We start from the raw sequence: 24,416 nt of genomic DNA on the forward strand, positions 1-24,416 counted from the left end.
ATGCATAGAAATATGTGTGGATTTTTAATGTCTTTCCTTTAATGTACACATTTATTTATGCATTTTATTTGATTTATATATATTTTGGTACATGGCTATTCCATGCTGCGTATTTTGGTCATTTGCATCTTACATACCTTTTCCAAAATGTGGTTCTTCTCTCAACAACTCAAGAGGTACATCTCAAGAGGCCATTTGCTTTGAGACTTCATAAGTAGTCAGTTGCAGGCGAGAAACTGAAAAGATGTTGCAAAGTGAACTAGATGATAAGATTCAAGAAAGTAGATAAATAGAATAGCTGGAAGACTAGGCAAGAAGAAAATCAGGTTTACAGAAACTTTTGAAGACCAATAGGACCTTTGATTTACCGGAAAAGCTTGATCACAGCCAGAGAGTCATGGAAGGAAATCTGTTGCCAAGGCTTGACCTATAAGTCCTTTATCAGTCAGTTTAGATTGTACAAGTAGATGCTAGGTGTGCAGTGGGTTAAACTTGCTGTCTGGAAAATCAGTGGTTCGAATCCGTGGGATGGGGTGAACTCCCGTTTTTAGCCTCAGCAGTTTGAAGACATGCAAATATGAATAGATCAATAGGTACTGCTTAGGTGGGAAGATAACTGCGCTCCATGCAGTCATGCCAGCCACATGATCTAGGAGACATGTATGGACAATGGTGGCTTTTTGCTTTAGAAATGGAGATGAGCACCTCCCCTCCCCCAGAATTGGACTCGACTAGACTTAATGTCAAGGGGAAACCTTTACCTTTACCTTGGTGAAATGCTATAGTGAGGCCATAATGGATGATATTGTTACTGTTTCTACTCCTTTGCAGTTCGGAGTAGCTTATCTAAATGATCACAAGAGATATAGAAGCCAATAATGACTGGAGGAAAGACCATGAGAAAATAAGTGCAAAAAGCACTCAGTATGTGCTTTCCCTGTATCTCCATTGTAAGGGTGGAAATGAAACATGTGGAAGATGCTACAAGGCCTGTGATTTTATGTATCATCTACTCTCAGCCTTTTGTACAACTAAGTAGCTGAATTATGTTTGTATTCTGTGATTGCCATTATTTCCTCCAAGGATTTAGCCAAGGAACAAACACTGGCAGCTATCCTTTAAGTACCATATATACTTGTGTGTACGCTGACCTCCTATATAAGTCAAGAACAGGTTTTGGAGCCAACATTATGGATTTTGCTATGACCCATGGATAAGTCAAAGGTCATTCCATGGAGTGGGAAAAGCATCATTGCTGACATAGGATGCCAGCAACCTGTAACTGTTGCTGCTGTCATTTCCCCTCTTAGGCATTCAGATACACCTTTTTCCACTCTGCCCAAAGAAGGGGATGTTTGGTTAATACTGAACCTTACCCTTTTTTGGGTAAGATACAATATTAACCTAACAGGGCAGAACAGTACTAACCTAATGGCACTACCAACCCTGCCTCTATCTCTTGATGCTTTATTGCTTGGAAGAACCAAGGAACAACTGCTGCTACAATTTTCCCACTCAGGCATTGAAAAAAAGACAGAAATTGTGCCAAAGTGAAGAGGCTTGGGAAACTGGTGCTTCTTTTAGGTTGTCTCAGGACGGACTGAACACTTGCCTTTTATCCCTCTACTCTCAGAAGGGGATGGTTCCTTTTTGACAAGAGTTAAGTACTCACATTGACTTGTTGACAGGTTGGCCTAATATTTGGGGGGGGGGGGGGGGTGTCATTTTTTTGAATAACATGTTTAGACTTATACATGAGTATATACAGTAATAAATGTTTCTAACATTTCAGAACCAGTCACTTTTACTCTATGGAAGACCACAGGGTGATGGCGAAATAAGGATAACAACTTTGGACAAACGGGCGAGGCAAGATAGGTGAGAAGTGTCTGAATTTTAATTTTGATGTAATGGGTGACATTTTATCCTAGATAAAATCTTTCAAAACTTCACATTTTACTTCAAATTATTTATTGATCTATTTCAAATAAAACTGAAATGTGTTAGGACTGTGTATTGTTCGTTTTTACATAGCAAAAAAGTGCCACCGGAGAAGTGGGGAATGTATTCTCTTTAAAAGGGCATGACTCCTCAAGGGAAAAGTGTCTTTTTTGCTGAGGAATTGCTATCTACTCTCCTGCCTTGGGAATAATCATGCTACACACATTTCTGAGGATTAGTTTCTTTGAAATAACTGCTGTTCTTGTTCATTGCAGTTCATGTGTCCCCTGAAGGGAATGATAAAATGTGAGTCCCCTTTTGGGGGGCAATAGGATCATATTTTATTGATGCGAATTCTCCCCTACTAATATTCTCTTCATTGATTTTGTTTTGCAATGTTCGTTTAGTATCCAGAAGCCTTATTTTAGTGGTATGTAATATTAGTATTTCAGAGTTAACAATATTTTAAGGTAGATTAAGGTCCACAGCCTATAATTTCTTATATGAATGTTTATCACAAGCTGTTCACCTGATGGCTTACAGAGCAAAGCATAAAATGCCCATAATATCAATTAATAATAATGAAACATAGAAAACAATTAAAATATCACACAACTTTTGTCAAGCATAGATGAAACCATAAGCATCGAATCATAGAGTTGGAAGATACTTTGTTGGCCATCCAGTCCAACCCCCTGCCAAAAAACAGAAAAATCACATTCAAAGCACCCCCACAAATCTTAAAAATGCTTAAACAAGTTTAAAATTCAATCATTTTTTAAAAAATCTGGCTGAATAAAAAGATTGCAGGTGACTGTCTCTTTGGAAGCTGTTCCAAGCACCATCATTTGAGTTTCTGATTATATTTAAGCTTCTAATGTTAAGGGATATAAAGTGGACTCAATTTTTGTGGAGCTATAGATCTCACTGCACAACAATCTAATATTTGTAGGCAAAACACCTACCAGCAGCAGTCTCTGTCATCTTTGGATGAGCCTCAGTTTGTTTCTTTTATTTAGTCTACCATACCCAAGCCCTGGATTTGAATGTCTACATAGCAGCTGCATTTGACTGCAAAAGAGGCAAAACTGATTCCACGTCTGCAATATCGATGGTTTCACAGCTGTGGAGGAATCTTTTTTTACCTCTCCTTCATTGCAGTGTGCATGTATGGATTTCCAGAGCGCCCATCCCTTAATCACTTTTGCCATGTGATGTCATTTACACTAAAGCACACTTAAGCACATTAAGGACATTAAGGGCACTGTTTTGGTGTATTCCCCCAACTTTGATTATCTAAGGCCCCTTCTACACTGCCAAATAATCCAGAGATCAAAGCAGATAATCCACTTTAGCTGCTTTGAATTGAATTATGTGAGTCTACACTGCCATATAATCTAGTTCAAAGAAGATAATCTGCAGTGTAGAAAGGGCCACAGTTAAAAGCCTTTAATGCAAGTTGGTGTCGGTCTTCACAGCATTCATCATTTAAACACTGTCCTTTAATTCTGCCTTCAAACTGCATTAAATAGTTACTGTAGCCCCAGGATTTAGTTCCCTGCTTGGCCATGAAAACCCATTAGGTGACCTTGTGAGAGTCACACATTCCCAGCCCGAGAAAATCCTGTTATAGGGTCACCTTAGGTTCACCATCAGTTAGAAACAACTAGGGTTGGGCCCAGATCAGTTTGAATTAAAGTGATTTGTAAAATTTGGTGGCTCATTTTGTATATCCCTGAAAACAGGACAAGGAGAAGGGGTGGGGAACTGGAAAGCTGGCTGAAACAAATCAAGAGAGCAGAATTTTTCAGCTACTTGAGAGGATGACGTTAACTCTGCAATATACCTGAGGCAAGGGGTTGCTCATGAAAAAGATGGGATTAACTGCAGTGTCTTTTTTCCTTCCCCGGAAGCGGCAGCAGTGTCCATTTCTTCTAGAAAAGTTCCCCAGTCTCCTTCTCCAGAGATGGTTCTGCTGGGAACCAGCTTTCCCAACAGCACTTGCATGAAGTGGGCATTGAAAGGTCTTAGTTCTTCTTGGAGCATGATGGGAGTTGAAATTTCTCTCTCTCTCTCTCTCTCTCTCTCTCTCTCTGTTTCTAAGCCAATAAAAGGCCTGGTTGTGTCCATGCTCTGATTGGCAGAGAATGAACACAACCAGCAACTACAATTCCCAGAATCCACTATTGTGGTTTGTCTTATTTAAAAAGACAATTGATAGCCATTGATGAAAATATGTGCTTTTCCTGGAGTGACAGTCACTTGGGAACAGCCTTCCTCTCTTCAACCGCTGTGGTTTCTGATCTTTGAATCTATATGATCCAAATAACACCCTTCTTTAGTGGTGGTGCTTGAGGTTGAGTTTACATTTCAGGATTCAAAAAGGAGAGCCAGGACAGGGCAGAGTAGATAGAAACACTCTCTCCTTCATTTTAAGTTCCTCTTTACAGTTTCATAGTTGGTATGCAATGATGATATTTAATATTTGACTGTATTTAATAGTGGGCATGCAATGATATTTAGTATTTGACAACTGATGTGAAATGGTATTTCAAATTTGACAACTGCTTTTGTAAGACTGGCCATAATACATGATTGACATCTGATGGCATTTGATACTTGACAGTTGTCAAACATCAAACCATCATGTGACTTCATATATATGTTAAGGCAAAGTCTTCATGCTTTCTAGACATTAAACGCTATTGGGCAGAGATCATGTAGTTCTGAATAATCATACAGAGAACTGTACAGAAAAGCATTTACACAACAGTTCACAACTTGCTTTTCAAATATGGATGCAAAAACTCAGATTCAAAGTCTATTTTTTAAAGAAATTCAGACATGATGCAACTGAAATTTTCAAAGATAATATTTTGGCTTGCAGACCCCACATTCATACAACTAGTTATATATTTTCTCTTTTTTTTCCCCATAGGCACATCTTTCTATTTGACCTGGCTGTAATTGTTTGCAAACGGCGGGGTGATAATTATGAAATGAAGGACATCATTGATCTTCAGGAATACAAAATAACCAACAATCCCACCACAGATAAAGAGAACAAAAAGGTAAAGAGGATGTCCCTCTCTGAGAACACAAGTCCATAGCTCTTTGTAGTCCTCAAAGCTTTTGAAAGTCTCCACATTTATTTAAGCAGAAATGTCCTTTATTACTACATTTTCATTGGGGATTTGCATATGTATGTATGTGTAGCATTCAGAAATTATCTGAACAGAAATCCGAAAACATATAGTCATGGTCTAAATCCAGTTGCCATTCTCAAATAAAATAAATGTAATTTTTTATTCAACAGTTGTTTCAGCAGATCTTCATTAGCTAGGATTAGCAATTAGAACCATGTCATTAATTCTCCATCTTATTTCACTTTATGCAATACTTCATTCCAAGCAGTCTTTTCTCTGTTTCTCTGGGCTGCCAAAATGAAGTCCCGTGGAGGCCAGCACATGACACAAGGCCACTTCTGGTGGTTGCCCATGGGACTTCATTGTGGCATCACAGGAAAACGAAGGGAAGACTGTGTTTTTGGGAGTGGAGTGCAACCCAACTCCCAATGATAGAAGCCAAAGAGAAGTTGGATATAAACCAACTTCTCTCTGGGAAATGTGGGGAAATTTCCCAGGGAGAAGTGAGGAAATGTGGGAAAAGGACGTGTGATGGCTGTCATCCTTGAAAATGGTAATGTAAGGGACCTTGATGGTAGGAAATGAAAGAAGATAGTCCCTCCGCTTTTCCCTTCTTTCTCATGTGATGAGGTCCAAAGACACTGACAACCTCATAATAGGTGGCAAATTTCTTCACCAATTCCACTTGTGCCACTGCTTTGCCATGGAGCATGTGGCAGAAGTACGTCTGGGGTGGCTCCAAGCAAAACAATGGCAGAACCAGAGTGGTCACTGAAAAAAGCCACCAGCAGCAACACAAAAGGCTTCCTATGTTATATTGCCTTCAAATGGGGCAAGCCAGCCAGCAGTGCATCCTCCCATGTGATGAGGGAGGGAGAAAGCTGGCAGGGTGCAAGGCGCCAGGTAATAGTCCCCATGCCGCTTGGGCAGGTCGCCACGATGTGTCGTGATCCACATTGATTCCAGAAGCGCATGTGACAAGTTAGCAAGTTATATTCAAGGTTTTTCAACTGTTTTAAAGAGCTGTATTAATTTTTTTGGTAGCATTGGTGAGTCTGAAATTAGAAATGTTTTGCCATCAAGGTTTTGCAGCCCTGCTGTATGTGAGGTGTTGATAAAATAACCTTGGAATTTATTGTCATTTTAACAGTGGTCTTACGGCTTCTACCTCATCCACATACAAGGACAAAATGGGCTGGAACTGTACTGCAAAACGAAAGACCTGAAGAAAAAGTGGCTTGAGCAATTTGAAATGGCACTGTGAGTACTCCTGCAGGGTAGACAGGAATAATTTTGCTGACCAAATTAATCCAACAGTGCTTCAATATTGTTTGTTAAAATAGCTGTTTGCGCTGTCCAAGTAATTTCGGAAATGCATACTTGCAGCAGGTTATCTTCGGGGCAGACATGACATTCGTCCAAAGAAAGGAAGGGGGAGCTCTAAGCTATGTTTTCATGTATTGCTTTCCTTTGAAGTTCTCTGGTATCTAGGGAAAATATTAATGGGTTTAGCAATAAATATTTAACATAATTGTGGCTGATTTTTCTATCATTGCCTTGGTAAACTAAAATGTATGACTAAGGGAGATGGGGATGCTGGCTCTTTTCCTTGTGGCTTCTAACTAATTTATTATGTGGTGTATGGATCAGGTTTCCTGGTTTATTAAATTTTACATCAAAGATTTGATTCCTCGCTCCCTCTTTAACACAACAAAAAGCATTTATGTATCACAGAATCCTTTCAAAGAAACACAACACAGCTGTGATGTATTTTAGAGCGGTGCTATTTTGTATCTATTTCCTTTGTTTCAGTGAGCAAAATATAATTAACCCTCTCTCTCTTGGGGTCCTCATGTCATTTCTCTGATTTCCGAGGAAGGCAATGTGGTGCAAAATAAATAAGTGCAACTCAGTAGCAATGGCAGCTGATGGCCATGCCACTGGGTACTCTGGATTTCAGTGAAATCTTTAATAGAGCTGTCTAAGATATGGAAGACTATTTTCTAAAAAGGCCTAACACTTTGGACAGCTTCTTTAATATTTATTCCTAAATCTCTCCATGATTCACATGGAAGTCAAAATATACGGTATAGTCAGTATCTGTAGCCCCGTGTTGTGTGTGTGGTGGCATGCCCCAATATAAAACTGGTGATTTTTCAATTATGTTGAAGTGAAAGATATTAAATAGTAGAATTAATCTTGCCAAGAAAGCTCTGTGGTTCCTCACGTACTATTGTATCATGTGGAAAGTGTAGATCCCTTCTTCTGGCTCAGCTCTTAACTATTTCCTTTCCATTCATCCGGAATATAGAAATCTTACTTAAAACACTACCCATTTTAATAGATAAATTTTAGACAGAAATGTCACTTTTCCAAACTTTGTCTCTTTTCCAACTTGAATTCTACAGAATCACACACCCACCATGCTGATAATGTAGCATATGTTTTTAAACACACAGTGGATGGCCATCAGTTGGGGGTCCTTTGATTCTGTTTTCCTGCCTGGCAGTGGGTTAGACCCCTGTGGTTTCTTCCAGCTCTATGATCCTATGGAAAAATTATACACACAAGTTGCCATCGTTTATCTTCTTCAACCACCTCTTCAAGCCCTGCTCCTGATGTTGATCATGTTATAATTGGAGACTTCCCAGTTCTATTCATCAGTTTCTTACATTATATTAAGATTTTATTAAGATGTAAAATATAGTTTTCATAATTTGCAGTTGTATAATTTTAAATGCTTAAGACATTTAAATCAGGGGTAGACAAAATAAGGCTGCACGTGGCCTTTGGGACACTTAAGTGTGGCCCATCAGAACCCAGACTCCCCTTCCTAGGGTGAATTTTCAAAAAGTAATTTTGACTGATTTTGTGCCATATTTTGCCTCCAAACTGTCCCAGATGTGTCAAAGCCCCAGTGGTTTGATTCAAAGCTTACCAGTTCCACCCAGTGTAAAATTAATATTTATAATTGGCTGCAAATCAGTTATGATGAAATCAAGAAGTGACATTTAAGGTGCATCAAAACTTGCTGTTGTGATATGCTGAGTGAGTGCAGGATGGAAAAAATTGATGTTGTCCAGTGTGTAGTTATCCACTTCTCATCTCCTCACTTTCACAAATGCTACCAATCCTAGTTGACCATGGAACTCCACCCAAGCTCTTGCTTGTTACAGAAGATAATGTCCTGTCTACTTGTTTGCCTGCACAAGCAAGAAGACAGGACATTACCCTAATAGAGCAAATGCCCCATTCTGATCAGCAGAGGTGCTCACGATGGCCAGAAGCTTGGCAATCTAGGAGTGGCAGCAGTGGCAACAGAGACACAATCCATCCCTTTTCCCTGCACTCATGAACTCAGGTAAAGGTGATGGCACTGGCGTCTACTCTGGATAGCTGATTGGACCAAATCAGATTAAATCCAGCTGTCCAGACTGCCCCAAAGCTGTGGGGTACTCTGTGTTTCCATCACCCCCCCCTCCCTGAGTTTCCTGCATTTTGAAAAAAATTGGGCAAAGGCAGTTTACAACAACTCTCCTCGGGTTAACTAGAAAGGTCTGTATTTTGTGAAGATAGCTAACCTATCATTCAGAGTGAGTCTGGATTTTGGGGTTCGGTGGGTGGGAGTTAAAGTGTATACAGGATCCTAAACTCTGCTGTATATTGGTGCTCCCAATTCTGCCTTGTGGTGTGCTGTAAAGTGTTTCTGAATGCCTAAGAGTTTCTGTTCCCAAATCTAGCATTTGCTCATCTGTTTTCTAAAAGGAGACAGTCAAAGCTTGATTATTTCCACTCGAAGCTTTTATACATTGTGCAGCTCAAATGACACAGCAAGTGCATTGGGTACATTTCAACTGAACCAACAATTCATCATCCAAGCGATATGCTTAGCGTCTGCTGCGGGTTTGATGAAGACATTAGTGCTTTTAATGCCTTTCAGTTGTCTGCTTCCCTGCACGTACGCTGTCAACTGTTAAAATTGCATAGCCTTGTAAAAGTGTTGGGTGTCAGCCAACAAGCAACACCACTCATAGCTGTCCTTTGGTAAAGGTGATTTGTTGTTGATGATTATCACAACTGAATGGGATCAAGGGAATTGGTGGCTTAGTAGCTTAATTCGTTTGACTTTTGTGTGGGTTCTCTTTTGGCCTAGTTTCAGGATTGGAAATTAGATTAGTGGTCTCAGCCAATGCATCCCTAATGGGTTTCTTCTCCTCACTGCCAACTGGTATCACAACCAAATACTCTTGTTCATGATTGGCAGCTTTCCGTATGAAGCCCTGGCATTTTGTGGCAATCTGTGCTCTAGGCAGCACCTGAGAAAAGTTGGCATTTCTAGCTTGGTAGAAGTAATTTCTAAGATCATTATATGGCAGCCCATATTACGTTACACAGCAGCCAAACTAGATTTACCAGGAAGTGATGCTGGATGGCTTTGAGTGTGTATTCTGACACGGCAGGGGGTTAGACTCGATGTCTCTTGTAGTCTCTTCTAACTCTATGATTCTATGTATAGGGTTTTCAAAATTACTAGTAACTTATAATTAACTTATTACAGAGGTATAACTGTATTATGTTGCATTCTGACTGTTACTATCACTCCTCTTTTGGAGTAACTAGTGTTTTACTGCATTTTGTTGTTACGGATATGCAATCTTAATATCAGAAGTGAAGTATCACATTGTTAAAAGACTGGCTTGTGGTGTGCCTTGTGTTCTGTTGAGGGTTTGGAAGTGATAGGGATATGTAGGAGAGTGAATTTTGTACCATGGACTAGTATTAATCAGATTTCCCCCCATAAACACTGGTTTATTCCATGTTAATTAAATACTACATTAGATTCAGATCTTTATGAAATATCCAGGCTTAATGGGGTGCTGGGCCTGTGGGGACTAACTCTCAGGACATGCCACACATTTCCCTAGGGTCAATCTCTACAGCCATCCTTCACTTTGCCCCCCCCCTTCCCCAGTCCCTGATTTACTCATGAAACCTTATTGAAAAGGGTCTCTAGCTGCCATGGCATGAGAAAATGATGCCCAAGGAGACCTGGATGGGTCCTTCTCACTCCTTCTATCTTTTTTAGGTAGTTTTTTTATTTACATACATTAAAATCTTACTGTGTAAACAAAACACAGAACCCCACCACCAAGGCCTGAACAAGTATCCTTTCCTTTGCCATATATTTATAAATCACCAATTAATCAAATGTCATTTCCAAAATTCCTGACCAAAATTGCTTTCCATTTTCACTCTCTAAAGCATATTTAATTAAAAAAAAACCCGACCAGTATGCATCAAAATCTGATCCTCACCCCTTCTATCTCAGGTGTCATTTTCTCATGCCATGAGGATGCAAGGAAAGGCTGCATGGCAGCTAGACATCCTTTCCAATAAGTTTTGGTGGTTTCAGGATGGTTGCATGTTATCTGGATTTCCATCGAGATAACATGTATCCATCCTGAGAGGGAAATCCTAGGGTTTTGGGAGGAAGTTGGGTCTAGAACCAGCGCTTAAGTGGGTTATCTTAATGTATTTCGGCACAAGTTTTGGTGCCCTAAGAAATATGGAAGAGAAACAACCATCCCAAAGGGCATTCAGCAGATCTTGAGCAACCATTCTGCAGACAGCTACTTATACTGTCTGTGAAGTTTGGCTAGCCCTGCAAGTCTTTCCTTGCAAGTCATCCATAGTTATGAGCAAATGGTGTATGCAGTTTTTAGCAGACAGCTAAGCATTGATGTAATTTTTACCTCCTATACACTGAGCTATGCAACCACAGATGGAAGCGCTGAGAAAAGTAGGGATGTAAAGCCTTAACTATTTCATCCTTGTTATGTGAGGACATGCAACTGTGGTAGGTTTTTTTTTTACCATTGTGGGAGAACATGGATATTCCTCTAAAATTCTCCCCTAATTCACACAGCCTGAAGTGTGATTGTGGAACTGATCTTTGGACAAAAAGAAGCAGGTTTTCCTGCACAGAAACCCCTGGGTTTTTCTTTGCAGAATAATTAATATGCAACATTTGTATTGTGTTGCATATTAATTGGTCAAACATTAATTGGTCAAAATGGGTTGCATCTACACTGCAGAATTAATGACACCACTTTAATTGCTGTGACGCAATGTTATGGAATCATGGGAGGTGTGGTTTGGTGAGGCACCAGCAATATTTGGCAGAGAATGACTTAATTTCCACATTGCATTAAGCCACAGCAGTTAAAGTGGTGTCAGACTTCATTTATTCTACAGTCTAGATGTACCAGTGTATCCTTGGAAGGACAGTGGTATCCCGTCTCATAGTGCTGCCACAGTGATAAGATTGAAGAGATTTTGTGAGTACAGGGCATTTAAGGTTTGGCAACAAAGAAATAAGAGTGATCCTTGGAGTCATTGATCTTTTGGTTGCCTTTTGGGACATGTGATCTATATTTATTATGCAGCTTTGAAAACTGCAGTTTTTGCATTTAACCATTGATGAGCAGATGGTTGAATGTTGAGATAAATGCCCATTCCAGTCGTGTATAGCAAACAAACTAGAACAATATGGCATAAAATGTGGTGTTACTACATTTTTGACATGTTCTGTGAAGAGAGACATTTATCAGGACAGGCAGCTTGGTACTCCACAGGAATCCCAGTTCGCTTCAAGTGTTGCGCCATTAACTGGGCCATGTTTCCACACTGGCAAAAATGTGATTAGAGGCATTTTTACCGGGTTTAAAATCCATTGTATAGTGGCACCATACAGTAGAGTATACCAGAGGAGATCTGGGTTAATATGGGCCAATGCTGATTAACACAGCACTGAACTGCATTAACCAAAGTCATGGGTTGTTTTGAATTTTCCCCAGAGTACAGAGCAAACCATGACTTTGGACCCATGTAAACAGTTTGAGCAGTTCAGAGATGGAACTACCTGCAATTGTTTACACAGTACCATGTTGCCCTTGTTCTTGGGCAGCCAAGAAACACAGGATGGCATCTGCTATCTCCTCTCACCACACTTTTTCTCCTGGAGTGACACTGCTGGAATGATGAGCTGATTGGAGAAGGAAGGAGGCAAGTCCTCCTTTCTCCTGATTGTCTCCAAGGGTAGTCTTGGTGGTGGGTTCGTAAGTGACTCTGAAAACCTATTTTGGATCCACATGGTTTTTCAGAATGAAGACATATATTTCCAGATGGAAGGTGGTCACAACAAGGCTTTGCACCCCATATTTGTGCTTCTTCAAAATCCATAGCACCATTAGCAACAGATCTAACCTCCAGGTACAACGTGCAATTACAAGAGCTTCCCAGTTCTTGGTATTTATACCACATTTTTAAAGGTTAGCTTTAAGCCAATCTATAAATCCTTTTTGTTTGTTCACTGACACTCTGTTTTCCATTCTTAAATTGAGAATAAAGTAATTGCTCTGGGAGATGGTGATCAGACATTTGAACATCATGTCCATTTTTTTCATGTCAGGAGTGACTTAAGAAACTGCGAGTCGTTTCTGGTGTGAGAGAATTGGCCGACTACAAGGACGTTGCCCAGGGGACATCCAAATGTTTTGATGTTTTACCATCCTTGTGAGAGGCTTCTCTCATGTCCCTGCATGGGGAGCTGAAGCTGACAGAGGGAGCACATCTGCACTCTCCCCGGATTCGAACTTCCGACCTGTTGGTCTTCAGTCCTGTCAACACAAGGGTTTAACCCATTGTGCCAGCGGGGACTCCTGCAGAGAAGTTGATGCTGGAGAATAACCATTTCAATGCTGGTAGTTTTCGCTTCCTCTAGAACAGTGTTTCTCAAAATTTGCTCCTCCAGATGTTTTGGACTTTATCTCCTGTAATTCCTAACAGCTGGTAACCTGGCTGGGATTTGCACCTAGAGGAACACTGTCTTCCCAAGTGATTTGCAGGATTTTTCGAAGGCAACACTGACAGAATCTTTCCAGAAGTCGAGAGTGACCTTTGTAGGTGGTCCATGTTTCTGGGACATACAATAGAATTGGAATAACAATTCCTTGTATTTTCATTCTGTTATGTATGTTGAGAGGATCCAAAGAGCAAGGATATGTGAAATCAAGGATGCAAAGTAATTGATTTGTTGGTACTATTTCTTTGGACAATGCTATCTATATATACATGAATGCATATGCACTCTCTGCTGTGCAGTGAACAGATGGCTTCATGGAGTTGTTCACAATTACATTCAGGTAGCTTTGCTTGAAAGACTCTGGATGCTTGAGTTGGAATTTATCAAAGTATAAACTCAGCATGCCCTTGACTTCATATTCTTTCTCTTTCAGTCCACTGTGCAATATCTTAAACACCACAAGTTTATTTTTATCTGTCACAATGGCTGGTTTTCTAATTTCTTTAGGGTCTTTTTTCTGATTTCTTGAAATCTTCCTAAATCCCCTCTGTGTACTTTTTTCCATAAGTATAATTTTCCACTTGGTTATGCAAATTTTCTTCCAAGCCATTAAAAATAAAGCCAAACGTTTTTGTATCATCACACAGTGAAGCATCCTTGAGTGACACACAGAAGAAAATACAATTGCAATAACTTGCACAGCTTCACTTTCAAATGCATCTCTTAGCAGATTTTAACTCAATTTTTCATGGATGGTCTCACTTTTTCTTTGTCTAATGTGTTCAGGTGCCTCTAAGTCTCCTGTTAACTTACAGAGACTTCAAAAATTTCTTAATTTTTTTAAGGCAAGTACTCAGAAGTGGTTTAGCCAGTTAACTTCTTCTGAAATATAGCCTACAGCACTTGGCCTTCATTGGGAGCCTCCCATGCAAGTAGAATCCTACTTAGCTTTGTTGGCAGCTTCCCATGAGAATACTATCATAATTAGCTTCCAAGACCATGCAAGATGTGATACTTTTAGTGTATTTAGGCCCTTTCTTCATTAAAGATGTGTGGTGCAAAAGGGATTCCCTCCTGCCTCTGAAAGACGCTAGATCAGACCTGAGTTTTGGGTCAGTGTAGAAGAGCCACTGGACTATGCTACCCTTGATGTAGTTGAAGGGTTCGTTCTAAGATCTTCTGGTTCTGGAACCTAGTTAAGGAATTGTTCCACTTCAATTTTAGGAAGTCATGTCTTTATTATTTATTTATTTAACTTCCATTTTTACCATATTACTATTGTGTGTGTATGTGTGTATATAATTTTACATTTACATATTCATAAAAACAATGAAACAAATATATGAACATGTATACATGGACCACTACAATACTACCTAACATCTATAAACTACTTGGATTTGGCCATGCTCTTCCCTCCTCCCACCCCTTCCATTGTGGTGAAATGATATCTTTAAAAGTAGGAAGGACTAGATCTCATTTTCTCCCTGACATCTAACTTTCTTTGTGCAAGGTAGAAATTTGACTTGTTTGCTATGAATGAATATTCAGTTATACAAATTCCTTTGGATTCTGAAGTGGAGAAATCTTAATAAACTTTTTTTTGCTCTTTTGTGAGAGTCCTCTGGGTCCTAGGACTGTGGGGTACTACTAGTAGTAGTATTGCTTTAAGACTATGGAATTGGGAGTGTCTTTGTGAGAGAATGATGATTTCACCCATCTTTATTACACACAAGAGAAGACTGAATGGGGGCAAGGTATGAACATCACAAAGTAGTGAACCTCTCTGTTTAAAATAAAAGCAGTATGGAAATTGTGAAATCATTCTGGAGACATACTATGTGTTTGATATTCTTTCCATGAAAACTTCAATTCTATTTCTCTTTGCCTCCATTTGTTTTTATGTTCCTTTCTCCACATGTTAGACTAACAAATCGGGTTCGAGTTGAACACCGTCTGGAGAACAAACATTAATAGCAACATCTTCTGATGTTGAGATCGGATGTATAGACTACTAACATATTAACTTAAAACTATTAATGTTAATATTGCTGCCTCTTAAAAACCTGAGAGCTGTGCTGAATTCTCTGAACAGCATGAGAAAGCACTTCATGTTTATCGCTACAACAGAGGTGCATTTATTCTTGCTTTTATCATGGTGAAATGCAGTTGTGCCTGTTAAGCTTTTTCAAAAGATGAGCTGTCACTTTTGTGCAAGCGATCTCTAAAATAATTGATAATAAAGTATTTTGAATAGTAGATAATGCCTTTCTTTAGTTCCTAGAGAGAGTTATATTGTGAATTGGGTACATATCAAGGAAAGCATGCACATGAGAAGGAATGAAACAAGGATTCATTTTTTTGGCATGGTGGTTAGTAACCTATACACATAATAAAAGTGAAAATATGTATTTGTGTAGCTGGGGTGTCCACTTATATAGACAAGCTCCTGTCTCCACAAATAGCTCCCACTACTCAGGAGACATCAATGGCCCTCCCGCCAATGACATCGCAGGTTATAGTGAGCTCCATGAACATATACAAGAGCTCTGCCAATATCCTCCACAAACACAATACTCCCCACCACCCAAGTGAAGGCTTTCATAAGAGGACCATTTCATCCTAGATTTTATGTGTTTCCTTCACCACTGACATCTCAGTGTTACTGCCTCTCTCCATTGGTGTGGAATTTGCATGACCCCACCCACTTCCTTTCCCTTAACCCTTTCCAGAGGAATTGGTCAGCAGCTGAACATACTAGGGAGATTTGGGAAGAATTCACCATGATTTATAGGAGTTGTAGGTATTGGGAGGTACAGTTCATCTTCAATCTGAGAACACTCTGAACTCCACCAGTGATGGAACAGGAACTAACTTGGCACACCAAACCCCCATGACCATCTTTGGAGGGATTTATAGGAGTTGTAGTTCACCTACATCCAGAGTGCATTATGAACCCAACAATGATGGATCTGGACCAAACTTGACATGCACACCCTCTGTCACAATACCAGGGCTCTACCAGTACGTAGGCAGAGGTGAACCAAAACAAACTGTTTAATCAAAGCAGAACTTACTGAGTGTTTTCACAGTCCAAATATAAAACATAAAGGTAACACTCAGCCACAGAATATAAAACAAAGACTGGTAACAAACACTGATGCAGGTTCGGGAGAACACCACAGTCAAAATGTTTAGTCCAGTAGTCAAACGCTGAGAGTTCAGTGATTGAAGTTCAAGGATCAAGAGTCTATACTGTAGTCAATAGTCAGTCCAGAGTTTCAAGGTTCCAAGAGTTCAGGAGACATATCAAGATATCGAAAATCCACAAACCTGGAGAAAAAAACCCAGCAACATCCACAGCCAAATAAGACAAATACTTTTCTCTAGAAGATCAGTCTCCAGGCTAGCTCCTTATATCCAGTTAAATCCAACTGCATCCTATCTCTTGCACGTCTCTACTCTTAATTGCTTTCATCTGTAAATTCTTACTTACAAATTACTCTGCACTTTAGAACTAGGACTGACATTAACCACTTCCATCACCAACTGCTAGGCCTGACACTACCAACCACCATCAACTGCAGAACATGATACATGACACCCAATATGCCCACATTTGAATACTGGTGGGTTTTGAGGGCAATTGGCCTGGACATTTTGGAGTTGTAGGTACTGGGATTTATTGTTCACCTGCAATCAACGAGCACTCTGAACTCCTCCAAAGATGGAATTGGACCAAACTTGTCACACAGACCAGCAAAAAATGCTGGAGGTCTTTGGGGAAAATTCACTGCGATTTGGGGGAGTTGTAATTCATCTACATCCTGAGAACTCTATGAATGGAAACACTGATGGATCTGGACCAAACTTGGCACACATACCTGATATGCTGAAATTTGATTACTGGAGGGGTTTGGGGGGAACTGATCTTCCTTTCTGGTAATTGTAGTTCACTCACAACCAGAGAAACTGTGATCTCCACCAATGATAGACTTGGACCAAATTTGACACAAGAACCCTCATGACTAACTCAACCTAGGAGAGGGTTTGAGGGGACTGACACACCATAGTGGGAGTTGTAATTTATCCTACAGCCAGAGAGCACACTGACCCCAGTGATGATGCATCTAGAGCAAACTTGCCCAACATAGCAAACTTTAAGTGCTGATGGAGTTTTTCAGGATTAACCTGGCATGATATGAGTTCACCCTCAACCTTATGCATTTTGTACAATTTAAAAAATTGAGTTTTTCAAATAACCCAGGCAACACCGAGTATCCAAGCTAGTTTTAAATAAAATTCAGTTTGGAGGAAGTGAAAGAAAAAGAGAGCTTGAATTTCTTTTCCAGTGTTGGGAGGTGGTAACATGCATGGACTTCTGAAGCATGACAAATACTTCAAAATTGCCCACATAGGGTGAGTGAGAGATGGAAACTTTTTTTCTCTGTATTCAGTGCACACAAATCTTGTTCAAAGTGAAAAATATTTCTCTCTCTCTCTCTCTCTCTATATATATATATATATAGAGAGAGAGAGAGAGAGGTGTGTGTGTAAAGGAACCATATATGAATTTTGTGTTTACTTGGGTCCCATCTGAAAGATATCTAATTAAGTACATGCAAATACAGATATTAAAAAATGGTTCTGGTATCAATCATTTTGTATAAGGGTTTCTCAACTTGTAGCAGTCTTTATTGGCCTTTGCCTCATGCCAGAGCACACTGCTGTTTGATATTCAACTTTATTAGTCTATTTCATATAGAGGAATTCATTAGCATCTTTGAAAGGAAATGGGATAAAAGACATTTTTAGCATGACCTTTCATGACTTACATTTCACTTCCTCAACAGTAGATCAGATGTAGGTCTTGCTGTTATTATTCAGTGTTAGCTAATACTCTGACACTTGAAAATAGCATGAAACTAGATTAAAGTACCATGGATATCCTAAGGATCTGTGATCTATTTCACGCTCTTATTGGTTCTATTTTTGACTGACTGGTGGCCAGACTTCCAGTGACCATGAGTGGGTGATACGCATGTGGTCTGCCATTGGGATTGCATTTACAATCTTACCAGTTTTGTAGAAATGACTAGAATTTGGACTTCCTTGGCATAATTTTTGAGAAACCATGGATATCTTCATTCCATAAAGCGGGGATTTTCTGGAGGTGATTTGAAATTGATGGGAAAAGGTTATTGTTCAAATTATTTGGATGATCTTACCAAGTGCTTACTGATTACACTATGTAACAAAATTTGGAAAAAAATCTTCATGTTTGAAAGTGTTATTTCTGTTTGATTGTGCAGTACTTACTTTGAAAGTGGTTGTTATACTCCAGAAACTTCATTTTTGTGGCTGCCACAAACTATGTTGAATCGGCAGAGACTCGTTGAGTTGTTCATTTAAAAACTATAGCAAATTGTGCTGCAGGGTATCTCACAGAAACAAAGTTTTTGCATTTTTTAATAATAATATTTTATTTCTAACCCGCAACTCTCTCCGCGAGCCCTGGCTATGTTTTCATGAGATAACCAATTAGGAAATGACATCTGTGAAGATCCCTTACCTTGCCAGCTGGGTTGGCAGGGCCTAGGAGAGACAGGCTGGGTAGTTTCAGCTTGGAGGGCCTGGCAGGGAGCGGCAGGAGCCATTTTGGTTTAGGGAAAAGCTCCAGTTCAGAGAGGGGGAGTGGCCTAGGCCTGGGCCAGCCCTGAAACAGCCAGGATTGGTTTGTTAAAGGGGGGCGGAGTTAGACTGTTGGAGGGAAAAGTAAGAAGCTGCTTTTAGTCAGTTCAGTTCAGTTCTGGTTGATGTTAGAGTTAGGGCAAGATTATAGAAGGCTTTTAGGAGTTCCTGATTAGAATAGGCAGTTTGCCTGAAGTTTGCACAGTGAAGTAGGCTGTGGCAAACTGGTTACAGCTATTTAGTGAAGAAATAGCTGGGTTTTGTTTAGGAACTGTAACAAAGATAGAACCATTCTCTCATGCAACCGATACGCTTTTAAGAACAAGAACACTTTAATTGTAACAGCCAAGCCTATTCAACTGCATTCGCTTTATTCTATAACTTTTACTTCAATAAACCTTTCTTGTTATTTTTGAAACTTAAGCCTGAGTCAAGTGCCATTTGTGGATTTAGTCCCTTTTCTTTTTAATTCAACCTCATCTGTTTTCCTACAAAGAAGCCCTTTTAATAGACAGTACTTGGTGGTGTTTTAAACAACCTTTTTAACATCTTAAATAGCTGGAGGGTGCCTGTTCATTTATTCTTATGGTGGCAGCGAAGGTTTAAATAGAAAGTCATCTCCTCAAGTGTTATCTAAGTGCCAAAGTGGTGTGAATTCCTTATTAAAGGAGGGACAGTTGGTGGGATCTGATTGCCCCCTGTCCAGTTATTTTGTTTGGCCATAAAGACTGCCTTTATGATTAGGGGTAGATGGTGGGATTGATCGCATTGCCATCTGCCTGGTTATTATAATTGGTGGGGCAGCGGTGGATTTGCTTTACCCCCTGCCCAAAGAGCATAAAGGAGCCTTTATAACATCTATAACCTAGGAACAAAAATCATGTTGCATATTGTCATTTGGATTGACTTACTAAATCCTTATTTGAAATCTTAACAAAGAATAGATCAGTGGTTCTCAACCTTCCTAATGCCGTGACCCCCTAATACAGTTCCTCATGTTGTGGTGACCTCCAACCATAAAATTATTTTTGTTGCTACTTCATAACTGAAATTTTGTTACGATCATGACTCGTAATGTAAATATTTGATATGCAGGATGTCTTTTTATTCACTGGGCACAAATACCCAATACACCCAAATTTGAATACTGGTGGGGATATGGGGAGATTGAATTTATCATTTGGGAGTTGTAGTTGCTGGGATTTATAGTTCATCTCCAATCAAAGAGCATTCTGAACCCCACCAACGATGGAATTGAACCAAACTTGGCACACAGTTCTTCCATGACCAACAGTAAATGCTGGAAGGGTTTGGTGGGCATTGACCTTGAGTTTTGGAGTACTAGTTCACCTACATCTAGAGAACACTGTGAACTCAAACAACCATGGTTCTGGACCAAACTTGGCACAAATACTAAATATGTTCAAATGTGAACACTGGTGGAGTTTGCGGAAAATAGACTTGGCATTTAAGAGTTGTAGTTGCTGGGATTTATAGTTCACCTACAATCAAAGAGCATTCTGAACTCCACCATTGATAGAATTGGACCAAACTTCCCACACAGAACCCCCATAGCCAACAGAAAATACTGTGTTTTCTGATGGTCTTTGGTGACTCCTCTGAGACCCGGTCATGACCCTCCAGGGGCCCTGACCCCCAGGCTGAGAAATATTGGAACAGATGAACTTGTTGGTTTTGGCTTGCTCTTTTCCTAATTTCCATATGTATGTTTTAAATGTACTGCATCATAATATTTAATATTTACAAATGAACATTTTCCAAGCAATTTCTTCTAATTCAGTGAGTTTGTTTATGTTGATACATTCACATACCTGATATATGTACATTTTCTTAAGCATTTTGCCCTAAAATGATGTTTTCAATAGAAGAGCTTTGTACAATTGGCAGACATATGAATGTTTTACCCTAACATGTTTTCTGCAATTAGTCTCTTTTAAGAGAGGAAAGTAGTATGATGATGGTGACAATAGTGATAAGTTTTGGAACATGAAAATTAAAGAAGTTTAGCCAGAGTGGGCTCACCATCAAATATACTTGGGTCTAAAGCAGTGGTTCTAAACCTGTGGGTTCCAAGATGATTTGGCCTTCAACTCCCAGAAATCCTAACAGCTTGTAAACTGGCTGGGATTTCTGGAAGTTGTAGGCCGAAACACCTGAAACCCACAGGTTGAGAACCACTGCTCTAGAAGTCATGGTGCCTTTGTATTCTGCTTTGGTTATACCTGTCCTGCAATACTGTGTCCAATTCTGGGCACCATAGTTCAAAAGAATTATTGACAAGCTGGAAGGTGTCAAGAGGTTGAGAACCACTGGTCTAAAGGAACCATATCTCATATGACCTTGGAAGCTAAGCAGGAATTAGTTCTGCTAGTACTTGGATGGGAAATTGCAAATAATTACCAGTTGTTGTGGCTGTATTTCAGTTGAAGGAATTAGCAAAACATATGGAATACACGAGGTCACCATAAGTTGACATGTGACTTGAAAGTATGTACACATGATCAAATTGTCTGACCATAGTTCGGTAACTGAATTTTTCACCAGACTGTCTTGAAAAGAATCATTATGACAAATTCCTTACAATAGTCTGGTCTGGAAAAGATACGTATACCAAAACCGAAATGAAACCATGCTGTCATATATCTTTTTCCAGGTCCATACTACCTGTAGCATGCCATTGTGAATGAGAAAGCAGCCTATGGTGGAGTGGTGGTAATAGGTGGATCCTGAGTTGATAAATGCACCATCTATGAAAGAGTTAAACAGATTTTGTTCATTCACTTGAATTTATGTTCCCTTTTGATTGAGAGCTGTTGACTACATCTAGTCTGGATGAGGGGCTAAAATTAGGTCTATCTGCTTAAAATCCATAGACAACTGGACACATTACTCTCTTCTGTGCAAGTCCAGTCATTAATTTTTTAAACAAAACATAACAGGCCTGGCAAGCTTGTGTTTTTATTGATTAAGATTTCATCTCTGCATTGAACAAAATTTGGAGTATATTGTAATGCATATGCAGAGCACAGTGTGTGGTTATCCTTTTGATAAGTCCAAATGTAACTGCAAAGTCTGGTAATAGGCAAGGTAACTTGCAGAACCATAGTTGCCTAATGTGAGGTTAAAAAGCCAGTTATTTAACATCCTGTCAAGAACAAGTTGGATGCAGTTTGATGAGGTCTTTATCCGGCAGAGGATTGGTGTGAATGAAAAATTGTGCCTTCATATCTCCCAGTTATTACAGGCCATATATAGTTACATGAATAAATCATTGTGAACCAGAATTGTTCCTCCATGGGAAGAAAGGGTATAAAGCATGGTCATTAGCGTGATTGAAACAATGCACTACATATCCAGAAAGCGAGCAAGATTAAATCCTTTAATCTCTAAAAGGGCAGGCACCCAATGATCAAATAAGCAAATTTCCTAGCAAAGTCTTAGAAGTAAATTGCATTCTCTTGATCAAAAGCGCAGTTTACTTGTGATACAGTTAATTTAATTAGGCAACAAGCCTTTCTGCTAGATATCCTTTGATGTGACAAATCTGGGATGTATGAGTATTAACATATGGAGACTTGATTGATTGATTAATTCACTAAATGCTGTTCTTCAAAGATTATTTTCTGTGCTACAGCTAGAAAGTTCTAAACAAATAAAGAATTTCTGCCAGAGAGAAGCAGAAGGAGAGCATTTGTTTGGTGGAAAAAAATGAAGAAATAACTGTTTGGTGTGCATCTTCTTCAACATACTTTCTCTTGGTTTGTCTAAATATTGGTAATTAATAGAGTATTTGCAGCCATTTTTCTTTGTGAGAACAGATGACTGTCAAACTGCAGAAACTCCTTGGAACTGAAATTTGGATTGTGTCATCCAAACTTTACTGGGCTGTATCAAAACTTACTGGCTGTTAGAATAGACTCTTTGAAATGAATGGGCAGGATTCACTGAGTCTTCTCAACTTAGGTCTAACATCAGAGTTCATGATGTATAAGTAACTCTGTTATTTATTTTGGCTGTTCAGATATTATGGGTGTAAGTTACCTCCATGAAAAATCAGGCACCATCTATGCTGCCATATAATACAGTTTCAGTCAATGCAGGGCCTTTCCACACAGTCATATCACCCAGGATATCATAGAATGATAGAGTTGGAAGAGACCTCGTGGGCCATCCAGTCCAACCTCCTGCCAAGAAGCAGGAAAATCGCATTCGAAGCACTCCCAACAGATGGCCATCCAGCCTCTGTTTAAAATTCCCCAAAGAAGGAGCCTCCACCACACTCAGGAGCAGAGAGTTCCACTGCTGAACAGCTCTTCCAGTCAAGAAGTTCATCCTAATGTTCAGATGGAATCTTCTTTCTTGTAGTTTGAAGCCATTGCTTCATGTCCTAGCCTCCAGGGCAGTAGAAAACAAGCTTGCTCCCTCCTCCCTGTGACTTACTCTCACATATTTATACATGGCTATCAAGGCAGAAAATCCCATAATATCAGCTTTAAACTGAGCTATCTGAGTCCACACTGCCATATATTCCAGCTCAAAGCAGATAATGTGGAATTTTATTCAGCTTTGTGGAAGGGCCTCAGTTAATCTGCATTGAACTGGATTATATGGCAATGCAGACTCACATAATCCCATTCAGTGCAGTTCAGTCTGCATTATATGAGTCTACACTGACCATTATAATGCAGTTCAAACTGCATTATATGACAGTGTAGATGGGGCCTCAGTTGCCAAAAGAAAGAATAAAAGGAAAGGGGAAAAAATAAATGAAATCAATAAATTACAGAATTCAAGAGGCCTCTCTTTATATTTGCTTTGGTATAATGCCTACTGATTCTGATTACAGTTGGTTTTCCATCTCTATTTTTCCCTAATGGTCACATACTATTCTTCCTTTTCATTAGTAAGATAATACTTTTGCCAACATGCTTCCTGTTGATGTCACTATGTTTCCGACTTCAGAAGGTTTGTAAGCAAACCATCCCGTTTGGGATATGAGTGATTTTAGATTGTAGTCTTTGACCTGCGTGTCCAGCAGCCAGCCCTATTTTAAGTTTAAATACCTAAATTTACTACTGACTGGACTATTGTAGAATCTAAACCAAAATTTATTTGCATTTTGGTTAGAAAATTTCAAATAACACATGACTACTCTGGTCTGTTTTTAATGGAAAAGTAATTACACCATTATGTTATAAAAATCAAGTATTTCAAATTTTTGTACAAGAATTTGAATGAAAATTGTTCTTCCTGTTATCTAATTCCTGATGTTCTGGTCTGGAGTATGTAATATCAAAGTGGGGGTGGCTCCCTAGAATTAATGCAGTTTGATATGCAGTTAACTGCCATGGCTCAATGCTATGGAATACTGGGATCGGTACTTTGGTGAGGCACCAGCATCCTTCACCAGAGGAGGCTAAAGATTGTGTAAAATTACAGCTCCCTGGATTACATGCCACTGAGTCATGGCAGTTAAAGTGGTGTCAAACTGCATTAATTCTGGAATGTAAATGCACTCTAAGGCTGGATCTACACTGCCATATAATCCAGATTATCAAAGCAGATAACCCAGATTATCTACTTTAAACTGGATTATATGAGTCTACAGTGCCATATAATCCAGTTCAAAGTAGATAATCTGGATTTTATATGGCAGTGTGGATGGGGCCTAATACATAGGGCCTCATCACATTGAGGTTCAAATGATGGGAGATAGCCAGGCAGTGTGGAAAATCTGTTGGGCAACCCTGTGC

The 24,416-nt window shown here is 39.5% G+C and overlaps 1 protein-coding gene across 2 annotated transcripts in view; it reads left to right on the forward strand.

The window, feature by feature from the left end:
• VAV3 (vav guanine nucleotide exchange factor 3) overlaps positions 1 to 24,416 on the forward strand; it is a 193,810-nt gene that overhangs the window by 92,589 nt on the left and 76,805 nt on the right. For both annotated transcript variants that reach the window (XM_060774052.2, XM_060774053.2), the window contains exons 13-15: positions 1,793 to 1,878; positions 4,880 to 5,012; positions 6,238 to 6,347. In XM_060774052.2, coding sequence (XP_060630035.2) covers positions 1,793 to 1,878; positions 4,880 to 5,012; positions 6,238 to 6,347 — 329 coding nt within the window. The remainder of the gene's footprint in view (positions 1 to 1,792; positions 1,879 to 4,879; positions 5,013 to 6,237; positions 6,348 to 24,416) is intronic.

This window comes from Anolis sagrei, chromosome 4, assembly GCF_037176765.1.
Source record: "Anolis sagrei isolate rAnoSag1 chromosome 4, rAnoSag1.mat, whole genome shotgun sequence".
Lineage (NCBI taxonomy): Eukaryota > Metazoa > Chordata > Lepidosauria > Squamata > Dactyloidae > Anolis > Anolis sagrei.